Raw genomic sequence first — 19362 nt, 5'->3', positions numbered from 1 at the left:
ATTTATTTAAGGAAAAATTAGTACTGTGCCCAGAGATTTGTTAGAATGGAGTTTTACTGTAGTAAGTGCAATGAAATTAGCAAAATGTCGTACATGTATGCTCTCATGGACCATGGTATTTTGCAATTTTCTTGAAGTAAAACCCTACATCTGTCAAGTAGTTGAAATAATGCATTGTAAACTGCTAGCTGTACCAACACAACTGTATTCTTCTAGAGGTTTTAGTTCACAAAACCATGATCACTGGAGGGAAGGTTGGACATTAGTGATTTACACATACATATCAGCATAATGGCACCTCACTATTAGGTTGCCTCCATCTTGGCTCACACAATACTGCTAATCATTACAACAACTTACATCAGAAAATCACAACTGCAAACTTGATATTCCAAGTGACATATAATCGTGACATGTCCCTGAGATTTATAATATCCCATGTGAGGGTGGTAGCAGTTACTTGGGGTGGTCTGCACAGACTACTGTTAATTGTTACACTGAATATCCATGCCACCTCATATACACAAACTTAGAAAAAAATCTGTGGTGAGAGAGCATAGTGTAATGAATTAACACAAGATTATGTTTGAACAGATGAAGATAGTGGCTCATGCTTAAAACTACTGGGGCTCTTGATTATGGAAACTGCTAAAATTGGGTGTGTGAAATCTTTAAAAAACACCAGTTACACAATTAGCAATTTATGTAAATGTGTGCTTGATAAAGAAGATAAAAAATGAATACTTTACCTAGTTTATCTGTGGCATGGGTGGTGGCATTGCAAGTGATGCTGCATAACACAAATATAATCTGAGGGTATCACTTCAAAATCAGTATTTCCATGCCAACAACATAATGTGAGCTTGTCAATCAGATGTTCTCTTCTCCACGCAAAAGTGAGAACCTTGTTTTTCAAAGCAATCAGAATTCGCTCCTTATGACAATGATGGGGCCATCATTAAAAGCTTCGGATTTTATTCGATTCTGATGTGGCAAGTTAAATGACAACTTTTATTTAAGGACTCCTTTGCAAAAGACTTCAATGCTAAGTATAAATTGGTTTCTACAACTCTGTGTTCTGCAGAACACAAAATGTTATTCTTGCCTTTTCAACCCAAACATATGTTTTGCAGATGGCAGGAAAATGAAAATAACATTTATTTTCTATGAAATGTTTACATGTGAAAATGAGCTTCAAAATAAATGATTCTGGTGACAAAGAACTATTTCAAAGTATCATGATCAATTAGAAGGTGGAAATATCTATTAACTTCTGGAAAATTTAACATAATTTTCGTTTTAATGTGCCAGAATGTTTTTAGACACTCTCCACTGTGAGCCACCAAACAGAAGGAAACAGAGGCACTTGATTTATCTAGGGGGGGAAAAACCTATTTATTGAGAGGTCAGCATTTTTTGGAGTGACAATGAAGTGGTGTTGAATAGCTTTTAGATGATATGCTTTATTATTTCAAAAACCACAGACCACTGTCCTCTTTCTTCTTTGGGGCAACAATATGGTAGGCAGATATTTCTTTAAATGTGCTATCAACTGCAGTGATAAAAGCACTGTAAGTATTAGATAACAAGCCTGCAGCCACCATCGTTTACAAGGATGGATAGTATGACTGGGCACTTGGAAAATCAACAATAGTTACTTCAATTTCAATCTGGCCTAAATGGCTCGCCAAAAAATAACTGCTTTGGGTCAAAGAAAATTAAACACTGAAGATGTATATTTAATAAGCTTAAATAGAATATCCTCACTATAGTTTTGTGAATAACATCATCTGTGACAGTTTCAGTACAACAAATGAACCATAAAATAATAACTCATGAAATTTACCCACTGTTAGACTACTATATGATAAGTATACAACTTAATGAAAAAGTGAAACTGGATTTCAAATTTTATTATGAATACAAAAAATTCAAATCATCTGCCACCATAGCAGATATGATTGTTGAGAATATTATACAACACTGTGAACTATGGAAATTAACTTATTTATTTTTTGGTCATTAGTCGTCTGACTAGTTTGATGTGGCCTGCCACAAATTCTTCTCCTGTGTCAACCTTTTCATCTCAGAGTAGCAATTGCAGCTTATGTACTCAAAACACATATCCTATCATCTGTCCCTTCTTCTTGTTAGTGTTTTCTGTATATTTCTTTCCTTGACGATTCTGCGGAGAATCTGCCGCTCTACAAGTTGCAACAACATATTATTAAGCCCACTTGCTGACCACTCAGCTTTAAGAGACCTTACAATTCAATATTCATGTGTTGTGATATTAAAATCATCTGCCATGTATCAGTGTGGCATCATCTGAAGAACGTGGACCCATGGCAAAATTTATACCTCATGACAAAACCACAAGTGAGGACAGTCACTGCCTGACACAGCAACAAATGGGAGATATCAGAGTAAACACATGCTCAAGAGATTCCATACGCCACTGCTGCTGAATGCTTGCTTATGCCAGAGTGCAGCAATACTCTGCCGACTCATTAATTATTGCTAACAATGACAGCATCTTCCTATTTCAGATTCAGCAGCGCAAGTTTTATTAGAAGTCAGACTGTCTATCAAAGTTATTGGTAATTAGTACACTGAGTTATGACTATCATTTTCAATTGAACCACTGATAAGTTTTACTGTCAGCAACAATAACACTGACCTACTGGCATTTCTGTGAACCTGGATTATTTCCACACCGGGTACTCTATCTTGTTCAAGTTTCAGTAATGTGATCCAATATTTTGTGCATGTTGTAGTATCTGCTCAACCTCGTCCAGAAGTAAATCTAGAATTGCTACAATTTCAACACTATCATTAACTTGTAAACTTGTTTGTTGTACAGGCATTCAGTGTAATTTCATCTACTGACTGTATCATGCATGTAATAAAATCATTCCATATCTGCTGTATGACTATGTGTCAAGGGTAGAACATTACCCAAGTATGTCAGTGTAATTTTGCTTTGATAAGCACTTTTAGTGCAGGTATGTTTAATAAAAAATTAAAAAATAGCCAACTGCAATATTACAAACGGTGCACATTATATTATGTTAATGTTATTTTCATTGAATGTTTTTCAACGCATCAATATTCTGTAGGTCTGGTTTGCAAATGAACAGCTGAGTTTGAAACAAGTCACCAGCATAAATCACATGCAACTTTGACATGAACTTGAACAAAGAATTATCAAATCTAAGTTTCTGGTCCTTCCCCAACAAAATGTTGGAACTACATAAATAAAAAGTTAAACGAAACTCGGAAGTTATCTCTTACTCTGACCATAGTTAAAACAATATAGTGATCAGAGATGTATAGACAGTTTTGCCTAAAAGTAATCCTGCTGCACAATCTTTAAGATTTTTTAAAATCTTTTTAAGAAAGAAAATAGTAATATGTAATGTAATAAAATAACACATTTCATTGATAACAACATGAATGAAATGTTAATATATAGTTGTTAGGGTTGATAGTATTGTTAAAAATATTACCTGTGATTTTGCAAACTCTACAACATTGTAGCTGACATTGTTGAGCAATGCTAATGAATACGCTATAAGACCTGAGTCTTTATTACGCCAAAGCTGGTCCAACATGTGTGCCAATTCCAGAACTCTTCCAGCAGTGTCCACAGCAATCAAGACATTACCATTACTTCTTAATGTCTGCAATATATTTGCTGCAACACAACATTATTAGTTTCGTTAATTTACAGTAAATCTCTTAGCACAGGTGGAAGAAAATTTGCAAAAATGTTCAATGTCTATCACAAAATGTCCCTTTGCTTAACAGAAAAAGGGAGAGAGGTTAAAAATATAATTTATTATTTTTTCAATGGTCTTGTGTTCTATATTATTTACCTTCCATATTGTTGTACCTAGCTTACAACTTTCTCACCTTCTCATCACAGTACTAAAAGGAATGAGTAAAAAGACAGAATTTTTGTCATATCAAACCCTTTATAACTATCTACAGCAATGAAGCCATTACATTACACTTTAAGAGGAAACAATGAAAGATTAAATGGTACCACTTCTGAAAGTAAAGCTATTGATCACTTGAGGGGGGATCAGAGTGTCACAGAAAATAGTGCAAACAAATCCAAATTTTTCTTACATTTGTGTCTCAATCAAGAGTCAGTTAACTATTTGAAACAATCTCATTCCAGTTACATTAAAGTCACAGATTTTCAATTGTGTGTTTTTAAAATCTTCTAGATAAGTAGAAGCAATGACTTAATCATATGTAATGCAACAGCTTTCAGTAAGCTTGACTACAAATTCTTAAAACTTGATCTATAACTTCCCAGGCAATTTATTGCTTTCACCATATCTGTGAGAGGAGGGAAAAATACACTTGACTGCCACAAAGACACACCATTTACACAAAAATGTTCCAACTATATGTAATAAAGAGGACTATCACATTTCTATCATCCTGCACAAAGCAACCAACACAGAAGATATTTTTTTCTCACTAAATCCTTATGAGTGGGATGACAATCTAATGCTTCAGATCAAACACTACATGCATTTGGCATTTGGATGATTTATTAACTACAACAATTTTTTAAAAGAGAGGTAGTTCAACATCAAAGTTAACTCGACAAAGAGATTTGTTGTTTTTGTTGTTGTTGAATCCAAAACCTGGCTTGATACAGCTGTCTACACTAACCTACACTGTGCAAGTCTCATCAACTCTGCACAATTACTGCTACCTTTCTCCAACTGAACCTACATACTGCAGTCAAATGTTGAGTCTCACACTACAATTTTTATCCCACTCTAACCGAACTAACAATTCATTGACATATCCTTCTTTTAGTTAAGTTGCGTCATAATTTCCTGTTCTCACCAATTTGATTCAGTACATCCAAAGTACTCACGGTAGTTGCTAGTCTCCTACCAAGCACCTCCCCAGGTGACAGATAGGGAGGATACTCACCAGATATAGTGGGTAACGGGGAAACAAAATATCTGGAGTGGGCCAAAACTAGTACCAAGGGCAAGATTGTTCCAGCATCTGTTAGGGGTGCATGATTAATATCCCCTGTGGCTAACAATCATAGTTGTAACATGGAGCTTGCTATACATGCGATTGATAGCCTCTGGCAGTCAAATATGGAAAGGTCTTTTAGAGAAAAATTTTCAGAGTCCAATCCATTAGGGAAGGAGAAGGCTACATCAGATTCAGTGAGTAGCCAACTAGAAGACTCAATTGTATCAGAGCATTTGAAATCACCCAACTCTCATCAAGTACATAATGCCATGATAAAACACAAATATGTTAACTACATTGCAACACATAACATAAAATATTTACTGAAAACTGGAAAGCACAAAAACTTCACAAATGAATTGGAGAGGCAAAACCTCATAATATCAGGACTCCAAGAAATGAGAAATAGATATCCGCCAGGCCTCAACCTCCGCTAATTTCAAGTTGCCGCCGCTCATACCTTACCTGTCTTTCAACAACTTCTTTGCCTCTGTACTTCCGCCTCGACTGACATCTCTGCCCGAACTCTTTGCCTTTACAAATGTCTGCTTGTGTCTGTGTGTGTGTGGATGGATGTGTGTGTGTGTGTGTGCTAGTGTACACCTGTCCTTTTTTCCCCCTAAGGTAAGTCTTTCCGCTCCCGGGATTGGAATGACTCCTTACCCTCTCCCTTAAAACCCACATCCTTTCGTCTTTCCCCTCCTTCCGTCTTTCCAGAAGAAGCCACCGTCGGTTGCGAAAGGTAGAAATTCTGTGTGTGTGTTTTATTTATTGTGCCTGTCTACCGGCGCTTTCCCGCTTGGTAAGTCTTGGAATCTTTGTTTTGAAATAGAACAAAAGATTCATTTGTATTTCATGGTTATGGAATTTGCCGAAGATATCTGCAAGGACAAATTGTTTCATATATATGTATATAAAACAAAGATTCCAAGACTTACCAAGCGGGAAAGCGCTGGTAGATAGGCACAACGACGCTTTCCCGCTTGGTAAGTCTTGGAAAATATATATATATATATATAAAAAACCGAAATGTTAAAGTACTGAGAGGAACAGACACAGGTTTAAATCACTATTTGGTGAAAATCAAAATCAATATCACCCCATTAAGAAAAAAAAAATAAAATAAAATAAAGAGAACAATTGGAGACAAAAGAAAATATGACCCACATAATTGGTTGGTTGGTTGTTTGTTTTTGGGAAGGAGACCAGACATCAAGGTCATCAGTCTCATCGGATTAGGGAAGGACGGGGACGGAAGACGGCCGTGCCCTTTGAAAGGAACCATCCCGGCATTTGCCTGCAGCGATTTTAGGGAAATCACGGAAAACCTAAATCAGGATGGCCGGACGCGGGATTGAACCATCGTCCTCCCGAATGCGAGTCCAGTGTCTAACCACTGCGCCACCTCGCTCGGTGACCCACATAATTCAATAAAAAATGACAAATATTGGAAAAACACACAAAATAAAATAGTAACAGACAATCTTGAGGACCAAATACCCATTTTAAAACAAAATGCAGACGAACCGGTCCAGTAAATCAATGTTAAAAAAACATCCATGATCACCTATGGAATGTGATGAAATTCAAGATGAAAGGCATTAAGCTTGGACAAAATTTCAATCTCACAAAACAGAAGAAAATGCAGCTAACATCAAGAACATCAGAAAAAATAATAACAAGGAAAACGCAGAAATCATTGCAGAGACATTCAACAAGCTCTTGAACTGTTATGAACCTGAAAAGCTTTTAACAATAGACACAAGCACCCCTGTAAAAACCAAACCACAAAATATAAACCCACCTACAGTACAAGACATAGAAATTGCACTTAAAGAAATGCAAAACTACAAATCATGTTGAGAAAATCATGTGTTTGCGGAAATGTGAAAGCATGCTAGTAAAACAACTCGGACATCTTCAGATATTATTTTACAAAAAAATTTGAGCAACAGAAAAATTCCCACAAGAATGGGTCACAGCTATAATTAACCCACTTTATAAGAAAGGACACAAAGCACATCCAGACAACTACAGATGAATCTTGCTCTTGGGCTGTACCTACAAGATTTTGTTCCAAGATTTTACACAATAGGTTCAAAGAACAACTGGATAAAGAACTGGGGGAATACCAAGGAGGCTTCAGACCTTGAAGAAGCTGTGCCAAACAAATAATTACTCTGAAATTAATCACAGCTTATTACTGCAAACAAAACAAACCTCTCTCAATTACATTTATAGATTTTAAGAGAGCATATGATTCTATACATTGACCCTCACTGTTAAAAATTTTGAGACATTCTGGAAACCACCCAAAATTAATTAAACTGATAGAACTTACTTTAAGAAATACAAATTCGAAAATTAAGTTGAGAGGGGAACTTTCTGAATCATTCTTGGTAAAAACTGGTTTAAGGCAGGGAGACGGTCCGTCACCCATTCTTTTTAATTATATGTTTGAATACATAATGAGGAAATGGTACAAGGGCAATTAAAAGAGCATTAAGGTTGGAACACAAAAAGATGACAAAGATGACAAAGATGAGCTGTTTAGGACCTGCTGAAGTCCTCTCTCTCCTCGCCAAAAACATTCGAGAAAACAAACAACAAATACAATCATTGCAGGAAACAGCTCAGAGTGTTGGCCTTAAAATATCTTTTGAAAAAACAGAAATAATGCCAATGGAACTGCCATTGCAAACAAAATTAGAATTGGAGAATATGACACAAAAATTGTTGAAATGTTTAAATACTTGGGAAAAATAATAACACACAACCTGAATGAAAAAACGTCATGGGAGAGTAGAAGAAACAAACTGATTAAGACACATCGTTTTCCAAAGAACATGTATAACAAAAAATGCTTCCTAACAGTCACAAAACTGAAACATTACAAAACAGTAACACAGCCACAAATAATAGATGTTAGTGAAACTATACTTAGAACAACGAACACTGTAGCAATAGACAGATTACTCAAAATACCAAGAAGAATAGTCAGAACATGTATAAGTAAAAAATACCACAAAAATGGGGTTTGGAGAATAGCTTCAAATAAAAAAGTTTATAAAGAAACAGAACCAGTGAACGTACAATGAAAAAGAAACGGATCTCTTTCCTAGGACATTTGACAAGGACAGCACAAAATTGAATAAGCAGGTGAATAATTGAGAAGTTATGGAATAGTACAAGCAGCATTAGATGGATTGCAGAGATCAATGAGGATATGATGAATTATGAAGGAGGATTTGAAAGGCAAGACAGATGCACTCAAAGTACTTCAGCACAAACATATCACACTACCAACAAAAATTAACAAACAGAGAACGGGAAAGGTGATTTTGAATGAGAAGAGAAGGGCACAATCTGAAAGACTTAAAAAGTATTGGCCAACAAACAATGGAATAACCTAATTCATACTATTGACTTAAATGGGCCAATATTGGCCATAAAATAAGAACATCTTAAGTAATTACCCAATGTACCCATCTAATCTTCAGCATTCTTCTGCACTACCATATTTCACAAGCTTCTCTCTTCTTGTCTTTACTGTTTGTCATCAATTTTTCACTTCCATACAAAGCAACATTCCAGGTATATACTTCCACAAAAGAACTTCTGAATAATTAAATTTAAGTCTGATGTTAAAATATTTTTACTTTTCAGAAATGCCTTTTTTGCCAATACCAGTCTACACTTTATGTCTTCTCTAATTCTGCCAATGACAGTTATTTTGCTGCTAAAATGGCAAAAATCATCTCCTATTTTTAGTGTATTCCCTAATCTAATTTTCTGAGCATCAAATGATTTGATTTAACTCATCACTTTATTCAATTACTTTTCCAAGTCCTTAGCGTTTCCCAGAGCTACAATGTATCAGGAAATTTTAAAGTATTTCCTGGGCTGCCATGCATCTAAAGAATAACATCACAGAAACCACTAAACAATGTTGTGATGAGTATTTATTCATGAAAACTAGTTTTGGTCAGAAGACTACCTTCAAGTCACAGGTGAATATCACATCACGTAAAAGGAGAGTTCCTTGGTGTCAAATACATAAATATTATCACCTGAAGCACCAATCACTTATACAAATATCCATTACCTTATACATTTCCATTAAATCCACTGGTTGCAGGTCCACTGCCGTGTTCTCCGAACCCTCTGGCCAAAATCTTATCACAAACTATGATATTATTTGGTCATAACGTATGCTGAACATCGCAATGGGCCATCAATTGGTGCACTTAGTGAGAGATGAAAAAATGTATAGCAACACATACTGCAGTTTATAACAATCATATCTTGATTCCACTGAACCTTCCATTCATCTGATGTAATGCTCATCTGTGTCCTGAAGATGCTCACTTGATCAAAACTGGTTGTCTATGAATAGCCTCAATAGCTGAGTGATCAGCGCGATGGAATGTTACACTAAGGGGCTCGGGTTCAATTCTCAGCTGGGTTGGAGATTTTCTCTGCTCAGGGACTGGGTGTTATGTTGTCTTCATCATCATCATCTCATCCTCATCGACATGCAAGTCACCGAAGTGGCGTCAACTCAAACATCAGGCGACTGGTCTACCCAACGGGAGGCTCTAGCTACAAGACATTTTATTTCAACATATATTACATCAGCTTTTGGTGGTTTCCACTATTCCAGTCTTCAACCTTCAAAAGTTCTTAAATTTTTACTTCTACAAATTTCACACTGGCTTCCTTTATTTGCTTCTTCAGTGTAAAGACTGAAAGACAACAAAGCGACAACATATCCAATTTTAAGAGAGTGGGGGATCATATATGTGAAACCTGAAGCATTGCCTGGCACTAAATAATAGAATACTGTGACTTGTGGAATACGTTTGATGTCATACACCAGAAAATTACTGATCCTCTGCATATTGTTCTGTGTTTCATGATCTAGAACCTAACAAAAATAGAAAGAAATACCAAAACATTTGAGTAGATGCAAGGAGAACCAGAAAACATAGTAAACTTGCTACTATCACACCTAAAAAAGAACTTAGTAGAGGAAATGTTTTGAAGTTAGAAGGCACAATCAAACCTCAAAACAAATCATATTTTAAGAATCATTTCATTCTGTGCACATATTCTTAATGATGAACCTTTAGAGGCAACTTTATAATTTTTCACTCAAAAAGTTGTCAAAATTCAATGGTTGCTAGATCACATTTCACCTCATATGGCTTCTACAAATCTGAAGGAATATAGTTATTTATTTATAAGATACTGTCCAAATCAAATACCTGGAAAAATCAATCTTTTGCTACCCTAGGTAGAATTCACAGTGCACGAGTCGTATGAGTGGCAAATTTAGAGTTACAATTTACTTGGAGAATGTTGTGCTGATCTCTGAACTGTGAATGAATGAATATTGAATAAAAAAATGAAATCACTGGCAAAATGGAGTTAACTGGTTAACTACAGATGACACATATTAACATACTATGATTATAATTTGTAACTAATACCTGATAATGCAATACATACTCATTAGTTTTTCATCGCGTGTACGTCGCCTTGCCTGTTGATACGTAGCATTAAATGCATCCGTGATAAGAAGGGATGGTCGCTGGAGACGCTCCAACTCACAGCCATTAAGGTGACGTTCTTTTTTGTGATTGAAATCAACAGCATACACCATATCTTCCTCGCCTACTTTTACAATCTTCCATATAGCACCACCAATCATATGGCCTGCAGGTAATGGTGTAATAGTCAAGCCATAGCCCTTTCCTAAAACAGACCAGTTATCCACACCAAATGAAATAACAATATGTTTATAGATCAAATTAATTTTAATTATATTCAGATATACTAATAACAATTAAAAAACTAGAAATTTTAAAAGAAAGCATGAGGGGCATTCAGTAAGTAATGCAACACATTTTTTTCTGAGCCAATTTTAGTTTCAAAAATGTGGAATTTGCTTTGGGACATCATGGAATATTCTTGTTTCAGCCCCTACACTTTCAAGAAGTTCTGGTAAGTGGTGGCACCGTAAATAGCCTTCAAAATGGCACCTGTAATGAAGGTGTGTTCCAAGCAGACAGCTATAATTGACTTTCGTTTGGTGGAAAACTAGAGAATCGCAGATGTTCACAGCCGCTTGCATAATTTCTACAGAGACTTGATAGTGAACAAAAACACAGAGAGTTGTTGGGCGAGGCATCTGTCACCATTGCAACAAAGTTGCAAAAACTGTCTGATCTCCCTCAAGTCAACATCTTTGCTGGTCTCGCTGACACAATTATCCACCAGCTGGGGTACTCAAAGGCGTGTGCTTGCTGGCTCCCTCACCACCTGCAGAAGATCATAAAGAGCAATGAAGGACCATCAGTGCAGAATTGCCCAAGTGTTACGACGTTGTTTTAGACAATTTTTTGTCGAACATCGTCACAGGTGATTAAACATGGGATCATCACTTTGAAATGGAAACTAAACAGCAATCTAGGAAATGGTGCCACACCACCTATCCTTCGAATAAAAAGTTCAAAGTGACACCTTCAGTTTGTAAAGTCATGGCGGCGGTCTTCTGGGACTCTGAAAGGGTTATTCTGCCTGATGTCTTCCCTCACAGTACAACCATCAATGCAAGTGTATTGTGCTATCCTTTATAGGGTGGGGAATAATATGGTGTGCTGGAATCAGGTATAAAACCAACCTGCTTTCAGGAAAAAAGTGTTGCATTACTTATTGAACACTCTTTAGGGACTGAACCAAGCAGTTAAGTCAACTAATTTTTGCACTGGAAGAAGCATTTATTTTATTCAAGAATGTCTCTTATCAATCTAGAGGTTAGGCCATGTAAAAAGTGGATGTTGTCCAAGTTGCATATGACCCAGTTCCAATATCATCAGATACAGAGTGTAAATTTTCCCTGTTTAGAGAAGGGATATTTTTAATATTTTTACTAACATTAGAAACTCTGTCCTAATCCGCAAGAGAAAAATGACTGTTCATTTACCTAGCATGGTGGTAGGGGAACTCTTCATATCTTGACATCTTCAAATAGGAAGCAAAGAGGAAATGACCGGAAAGAAATAATGAAGAATTCAATAAGTGAAGAATGAAAGCAATAGCATTTCTGAGAGGTGTAAGGAGCTTGGTGAGGAATAAAGATGTTCCATGGAAGACAAATGGAATAATATATCAATCCTACAGTGTCTCTGTCCTGATCTTTGCTTCTGAAACCTTGACAGTGAAGACAACAGTTTCAAGCAAGATACGGCAGGCGAAATAAAATTTCACACACAGGGACTCAGAATACCAATAATGGATAGAGTAAGGAAAGAAGAATCAAGGGGATCATATAGGTGTGGATACAATTAGCAAGGCCTCATTGTTAATGAAATGTAACGAGAATTATATGTCAGAGAACATCAAGGACGATGTACAATTGAGGCTCAAAGACAGGTGCCAAAGAGGGAGGCCAATCAATAAAAGGAATAGAGGAGAGTAATTAGGGATAAGAATGAACTCTAACAGGGTGGCTTCAAAGCATTAGTGGAAGGATAGAGGAAAATGGAGAAGCTTACGAGCAAAATAGATCTGACCAGTCACTGGAAACTGCTCCTGATGATGATAAATACGATGATGAATGATGATGATGATGATGATGATGATGATGATGATATGCCACAATAGGCACTCTAATCCCTCATATCTTATTTTTCAGTCTCTACACACAATATACAATGCATATACAATGCAGACAACAGCACAGTTTTACGCACGTACTGATTCTCTGATTTTTTAACCTGGCTTTCCTTTTATGTCCCCGAGCATCAACCATTATGTCCTTTGTGATATCGATTTTATGAACAATAATAGTATGTGGTCTGGGATATATTTCTGTGCCTAATATTTCATTCCGTATACCAGGAAATGTCTCAAGGCATAGTCAATAAACATTTTGAACTGTGGTGTCATCAGACCATTGCCAAAGATTGTGGAGTTGTGCAAACACATGCTAAGGGGCTTGTGATGTCATCAGACCATTGCCGAAAACTGTGGAGATGTGTCCACACATGCTAGGAGCTTATAAAGCAGAAGAGTTGGCAATGGTTGCTTTATTAACACTAAGGTCCACCAATATTCAATTTCAATCATCCTACTTTACGTTGTTTCTGAATTTATATTGTCTATATGCATACAGTATGGAAATATCCTAGCACAGTAATGATTCAACCCCGATAAAACAGTAACATTGGAAAACTGAATTTAGTTGTCTCCTGCTCCCAGTGCACGAAGTGTGCTTGTCTATATATCCAAAAAGAAAAATAGTGTGAATAACTGAATACTGTAAAGAACCCCACAACCACTGTTTACCATAGTAGGTGCATACAAATTGGCTTGGAGATGCAGTCAAGTGTACACACTAACTACTAAAGGAAGCATCAAACCCCGACTTCAAAAACACTATACTTGTTGTTACTGGGGCAACATGGATACATCGGCAGCAGTAAATTGTGCAGTGGCACCATAGAACCACCACTTTTCCCCTCCAATGATAAATTTTTATTAAGTTCCATCAGTAAATTGCTAAGATGTGCAGCAGCGGGGCCATAAAACTTTAAAATAAAAATAAAAAATCTTTTAATAGAAAAGGAGGAGGACTGAAATTACACAAACTGCGTGTCTTGGTGTTAAATATAGGAAACACTAGCACTAACTGTGTTGTTGAAGCACCATAACACTTTTCGGCAAAACTCAGTTATCTTTGGCAGTAGTTGGATGTTGTCACAATTTAACTGTTCTATACTTATCAATAAACCATTTGGCAGTTTCATTTAACTACCATTTTACAGCCTCTGAGGATGTCTTCTTCAATAGAGGATAAAACACTAGGTGTAGGATCATGGCTTAGACTGTAGCCCAATGCCCATAAAACTAATGAACCAATGATGCAGATATATACTATAAAAGCCAGCATCATATAATCTTCATTATACTATTGCACAAGTCGACAGCAGGATGTGTGTCAGCTCACTTGAGGTGTATTGACAAGTCTATTTGGTAGTTCTGAAAAGCGCGAGCATAATCTAGAATTTGTCTTTACAGATCCATCTCTCTTTCCCAGAACCCTCTCAACAAATCTAAGTCACCTTCACTATTACTGATTTTGTGTTATTTGTTTTGTTTTAAGGTGCAAAAACTACTAAGATCATATGCACCCATGTCAGAACTGTAGAACAGAAAGACAAAAAAGGAGTTAAAAGGGACTACACATTAAGCCCAATCGACAGAAGGAAAGACAGCTAAAACAGGAACTTGAAGAAAGGTCCATAAAATACACCATAGGGACAACAGAGGTTCTGAAATGAATATTAAACGTCCTTCGCTGTATTGCTATGACAGACAAAAAGTAAAATGTGGTCGATAGCCTGCACAATGTTCGCTAAAACAGCCAATAACTCAGATGGTAAATGTAAAACTTACATTCTGTAAGTGGTTAGAAAAAGGGCATTCCATCAGGAAGTTGCAATCATCAGAGGTTGAGGACAATGAGCAGAAAGTGGTGGTGGATTATGAGTTAACAAATGGCGATCGCTAAAAAGACTGCGTCCAACACATAACCTAGCTGAAATGCTCTCCTCACAATAAGAGGGCCGAAAGGTGGTCGGCCATGCTGCTGAGAGTGGTTTAATTCCCCAGAGCTTGTTCCCATGAAGGGAAGACCAGTGGTGATGCCAAGGTGACAGACAGCAACACAGAGATCATCGGAGGGAATGGAGGGCCTAGCAGGCCAAGATTCGAGCACTGCAGCCTTAGCAGCAACCTCGTTTCCTGTCAGATTGACGTGACCAAGGACCCACATAAACAACACAGTGGCTTCATCAAGAGTGAGCAGGTGAAAGCTTCCCTGGGCCCGTTGCACTAAGGGAAGGATAGTGTAGAGCAGACACAGACTCTGAAGAGCACCGAGAGAGTTTGAGCAATTGACACAATTGGAAGGCATGTCACCAGATGTATTGTATGGCCTGATACAGGGCAAAGAGCTCCACTGTAAATACTGAGCAGTGTTCCAGAAGCAGATGCCGAAAATCATTGGTGCCAATAACGAAGGCACACCTGACACCATGATCAGTCCTACAAAAGCTAATACTGAAAATCGTTGGTGCCAATAACGAAGCCAAGGTAGTGAAGGGGTCACACCCATCGGGAAAGTGACAGGTAGCATGAAGTTAAGCAGCCAGAGCAATAATCGAAAGCGAACTCCAGGAGGTAACAGAGAAGAGGGACAAGCCCCATACCAGCAGTCAAAAAAGTCATTGAAGAAGGAGGCATAGGATGGGTGGCCAGGCATGGCAGATGAATGGCAGGCATATCTGCCGAGGAGAACATCATGTTGGTATGATAGCTGCAGTTCGGCAGCTTCTGCAGACAGGCTGGGCTACTGTAAACACGGCCATGATGGTGGATCATACTGCAACAGTGTAAGATGGAGGGATGATGTACAGATGCATAAACGAAACACTCATAGTCTAGTTTCGAACAGACAAAAGATTGGTACAAATGGAGGAGGGTAATCTGATCTGCTCCCCTGGAAGTATCACTGAGTACATGTAGGACATTGAGGGACCGGATACAGTGGGCAGCCAGGTACGACACATGGGAGGACCAAAAAGTTTCCTATCGAGCTTGAGCCCAAGGAATTTCTTAGTTTCAATGAATAGAAGAACAAGAGGCTCAATATGTCAAGACGGTCGAAGAATTACATTATACTGCCATAAAATTCATACAAATAGTTTTGTCAATGGAAAAGCAAACGCCATTGTCAATGCTCCATGAGTAAAATTGATTGAGACAATGCTGAAGACGCCGTTCTAGGAAATAAGTCCATGGAGAACTGCAATAAATGGCAAAGTCATCAACAAAGAGGGAGCCAGAGATGACCACCAGGAGACAGGCCATAATAGGGTTCGCGGCAATAGCAAAGAGGATGACACTCAGGACGGAACCTTGAGGCACACCATTTTCCTGGATAAAGGTGTCCAACAAGGAAGAACTCACACATACCTTGAAAACACTTCTCTCTTAAAATTTACTGAAGGAAATGGGGCAGGCAGCCTCGGAAGCCCCAAGTGTATGGAGTACGGAGGACACCAGTCCTTCAGCAGCTGTTGTACGCTTTCTCCACAGTCACAGTCCGGTATTTCCACAGAAAACCATTCATGACATGGGTTGACAAAGCACTGAGATGGCTATTTGCACAATGATGCGCTCGAAATCCTCATTGTGCAGTGGTTAGTAAACTGCGAGACTTAGAGTTACCATACCATCTTGGTATGAATCATTTGTTCCATCACCTTGCAAACACAGCTGGTGAGAGAAATGGGCCAGTAGCTAGAAGGAATTTGTTTGTTCTTACCGAGCTTAAGTATGGGTATGACAATGGCTACATTCATGCCAGCGTCTGCGAAACAGGCCCTCTATCCAGATGCGATCATATGTATGAAAGAGAAAGTGCTTGCTCACAAGAGAAAGGTGGTGCAACTTCCGAATGTGAACATCATCTGGTTCTGGGGCAGAGGATCAGGGGAAAGTGAGAGCAGGATCTACTTCCCGCATAGTAAAAGTGGCATTGTAGCATTCACAATTCTCAGAAGAAAGGGCTATCGCCCAGAGCCTCTTCCACTCATTTCCAATGGAGGAAGGCAGGGTGATAGCAGGTGGACATAGAAATAGGGTTCACTATGACATCATCTGCTACAATCAGGTTGCAAATTAGGGAATGGACCTCGGGCCCAGAGAGTCACTGGAGGTTGGCCCACAAGGCAGAAGAGGGAGTGGAACTGTTCGGGAAGAGGTGTGCATGTAGTCTGAAAGGAAGACAGGTGCTCCACTGTTAAGGCAGATGAGGTTGAATTGAAAGCCAGCCAAGAGGAAACCTCTTGGAGAGGTTTTAAAGGGCCCTTAAGGGGATGGTGTGCATTAAAGTCACCAAGAAGCAAAAAGAGTTGCCCAACAAGCTGGATGAAGTCTGTCCTGATGACACTGAACGATGGAGGGACGTTAAAAGTACAAAGGAAAAAGGTGACGAAAGGAAGAAAAATGCTGACTGCAACATTCTGCAGTCAGGTGGCCAGGGAGACAATCTGACTATGAGCATCATCCCGGAGCACCATGACTGCCCCATGAGATGGAATGCTGTCCTTGGGGAGAGGAGGTCAAAACGGACCAGAAAGAAATGCAAAAGGTTTGAGCAGTTGTGAGGATGCAATTTTGTATCCTGGAGGCAGAGAACAAGTGGACACTGCAATTACAAGAGCAGCTGTAATTCCTTCTTGTGGATCTGAGGCTGCAAATGTTCTACTGGAGGAGAGTTATGATGAGGAAAGGGGAAGAGGGGAAAAAATGAAGATGTGTTACCTCAGCAGCTGCTGAGTGTCAGCTTTTGAAGACTCTCTGCTACTGGGCATGGAGGCTGGAGGATCCTGCTCCATGAGGTCTAGAGAGGCGTTGGCATTTTCCCTCTGTCAGTCTGCAGAGTTCAGGGCAGAGAAACAGTTGCTGGTGTGCACCAGAGAAACAAGGTTGGCTGCGTGAGGGCGTCACATGGCAACACCACTGAAGAGGATTTTCGAGTCTGCACAAAAGACCGTTTGTCTTCGCCTGTTTTATAGGAGCCTTTGCAGTTGGCAGATGATGATTCGGGTGTTTCTTGGCTGGAGGGACGTAAAAAGTCTTCGCAGGAGTATTTCTTCTGTGCTTTCTGGCCTGCAGAGGGGGGGGGGGGGGGGGGGGGGGGAAATTTCCAGTTAAAAATGTATTTTCTCCTGGGTAAAAATACACTTTTTCCATCTTAAGTGACAGTATACGTTTCCTCAGAACAGAACAACTTATAACTTATCAATCCTCTGAATGGTTATGATTTATACACCAGTGTAGAATTTCCTGCCCTTTAGTAGACCAAATTCGGCAAGGGAAAAAATGGGAATATCTTTTATGTGCAGCAACATGTACGCTGCATATTTTCGTATTTTCACATTACGAAACATTGCATGTTACACTTTAAGATACATCACACAAATGTGACAGTAAAATTTTTAATAACAACATAAATGTCTGATCTGGGCTTGAAATTTTTCTAAATGGTTGTCCTCAAAGAGCTAATTTTTAAATGATAGGCAAACACTCTGTGATTTAAGAAACTCATTGTACATTCTCACACATAGTTCAGCTTGCATAAAAGCAGATTTACTTTGAAAGTAATGATTTTCAAACAACCATTCGCAATATTTTCCTGTTAAAAATACGTTCATTTCAGCACTTGCCAGAGAGCACCAGGTAACAGGCGTCACCGCACTTGCGCAGCTATGGTGACGCAGGAAGCCTGTATGCTTGAACGTGTAAAACATTGAAAGATCTTACATTATGTCACAAAAGAAACAAGACATCAGAGGATACTCCAAGAGCATCGGAATTTCATGAACCATACTGAAATTAATAGTTTGGCTTTCAGTGCACATTCATATGTCCAGATTCAGATGCAAATGTTCTTGGAGTACCAGTACTGTATTATCTCATGTTTGGTTCTTTATTGTGGCATAATGCCGTACCTGCTAGAAGATGAAATGATGCACTTTTGAAATGCAGCAAACAGTTGAAACTAGCCAATAGCCTGTACTTAATACTTCGTTTCAAATAAATTGACTACCTCACCGGGAAAGATTAATAAAAGCCAAATTTCTTTAGAAAACCGACAAAAATAACTTCATTGTTCTGCAAGGCGATTAATGCTTGATTGTCAGATAGGTGAAAATAAAATCTGAAACTAACATATTTTACCCTTCTATAAATATGTGAATGTATTTTAATTCACTTGAAAGCTCTCGGCCACAGAAATCTGTTTTGTTTTCAATTAACTTGAGAGCAATAAACGAAGAGGAAACAGCAAAATCACTAAATGTAAACTCGGGTCACGTGGAGAATATCCACCTCCCATTACAATTAAGACTGCTCTGTGCATCAGCACCAGATCAATGATATTTCCGAACTGCAGCAATATTAGATAGTGGTGCCGCCCGCCCCCCCCCCCCCCCCCCCCTCAAAAAAGAGAGAAATCCCCGAGAGTTTGAGGTAGGACCAAAAAAATAAATAAATAATGGACTTCTCAAAAATTTTTGTAGCGCACATTTTTCTGAAAAGTCTGATATATAAAACATGTACGAGGAAATGTAAGACATGTTATTTGGTCTTAAGTGCACTACACTACAGTGCCACCTCTTCACACAGCTTCCTTCTATCGCATGTCATTGTATTTCCTTCTGTAAAATTCAAACGTATAATATTTTGTAATGGATGCCATCAAACAACATT

The 19362-nt window shown here is 38.3% G+C and overlaps 1 protein-coding gene across 2 annotated transcripts in view; it reads right to left on the bottom strand.

Moving 5' to 3' along the window:
* Positions 1-19362, bottom strand: part of LOC126338753 (probable cleavage and polyadenylation specificity factor subunit 2) — a 153550-nt gene that overhangs the window by 95512 nt on the left and 38676 nt on the right. For both annotated transcript variants that reach the window (XM_050001580.1, XM_050001581.1), the window contains exons 5-6: positions 10528-10773; positions 3510-3697 (exon numbers count right to left, since the gene is read on the bottom strand). In XM_050001580.1, coding sequence (XP_049857537.1) covers positions 3510-3697; positions 10528-10773 — 434 coding nt within the window. The remainder of the gene's footprint in view (positions 1-3509; positions 3698-10527; positions 10774-19362) is intronic.

Source organism: Schistocerca gregaria, chromosome 1 (assembly GCF_023897955.1).
Source record: "Schistocerca gregaria isolate iqSchGreg1 chromosome 1, iqSchGreg1.2, whole genome shotgun sequence".
Lineage (NCBI taxonomy): Eukaryota > Metazoa > Arthropoda > Insecta > Orthoptera > Acrididae > Schistocerca > Schistocerca gregaria.
Note: the sequence above shows the minus strand (reverse complement) of the source record. Positions and strands in the feature narration are given on the sequence as shown.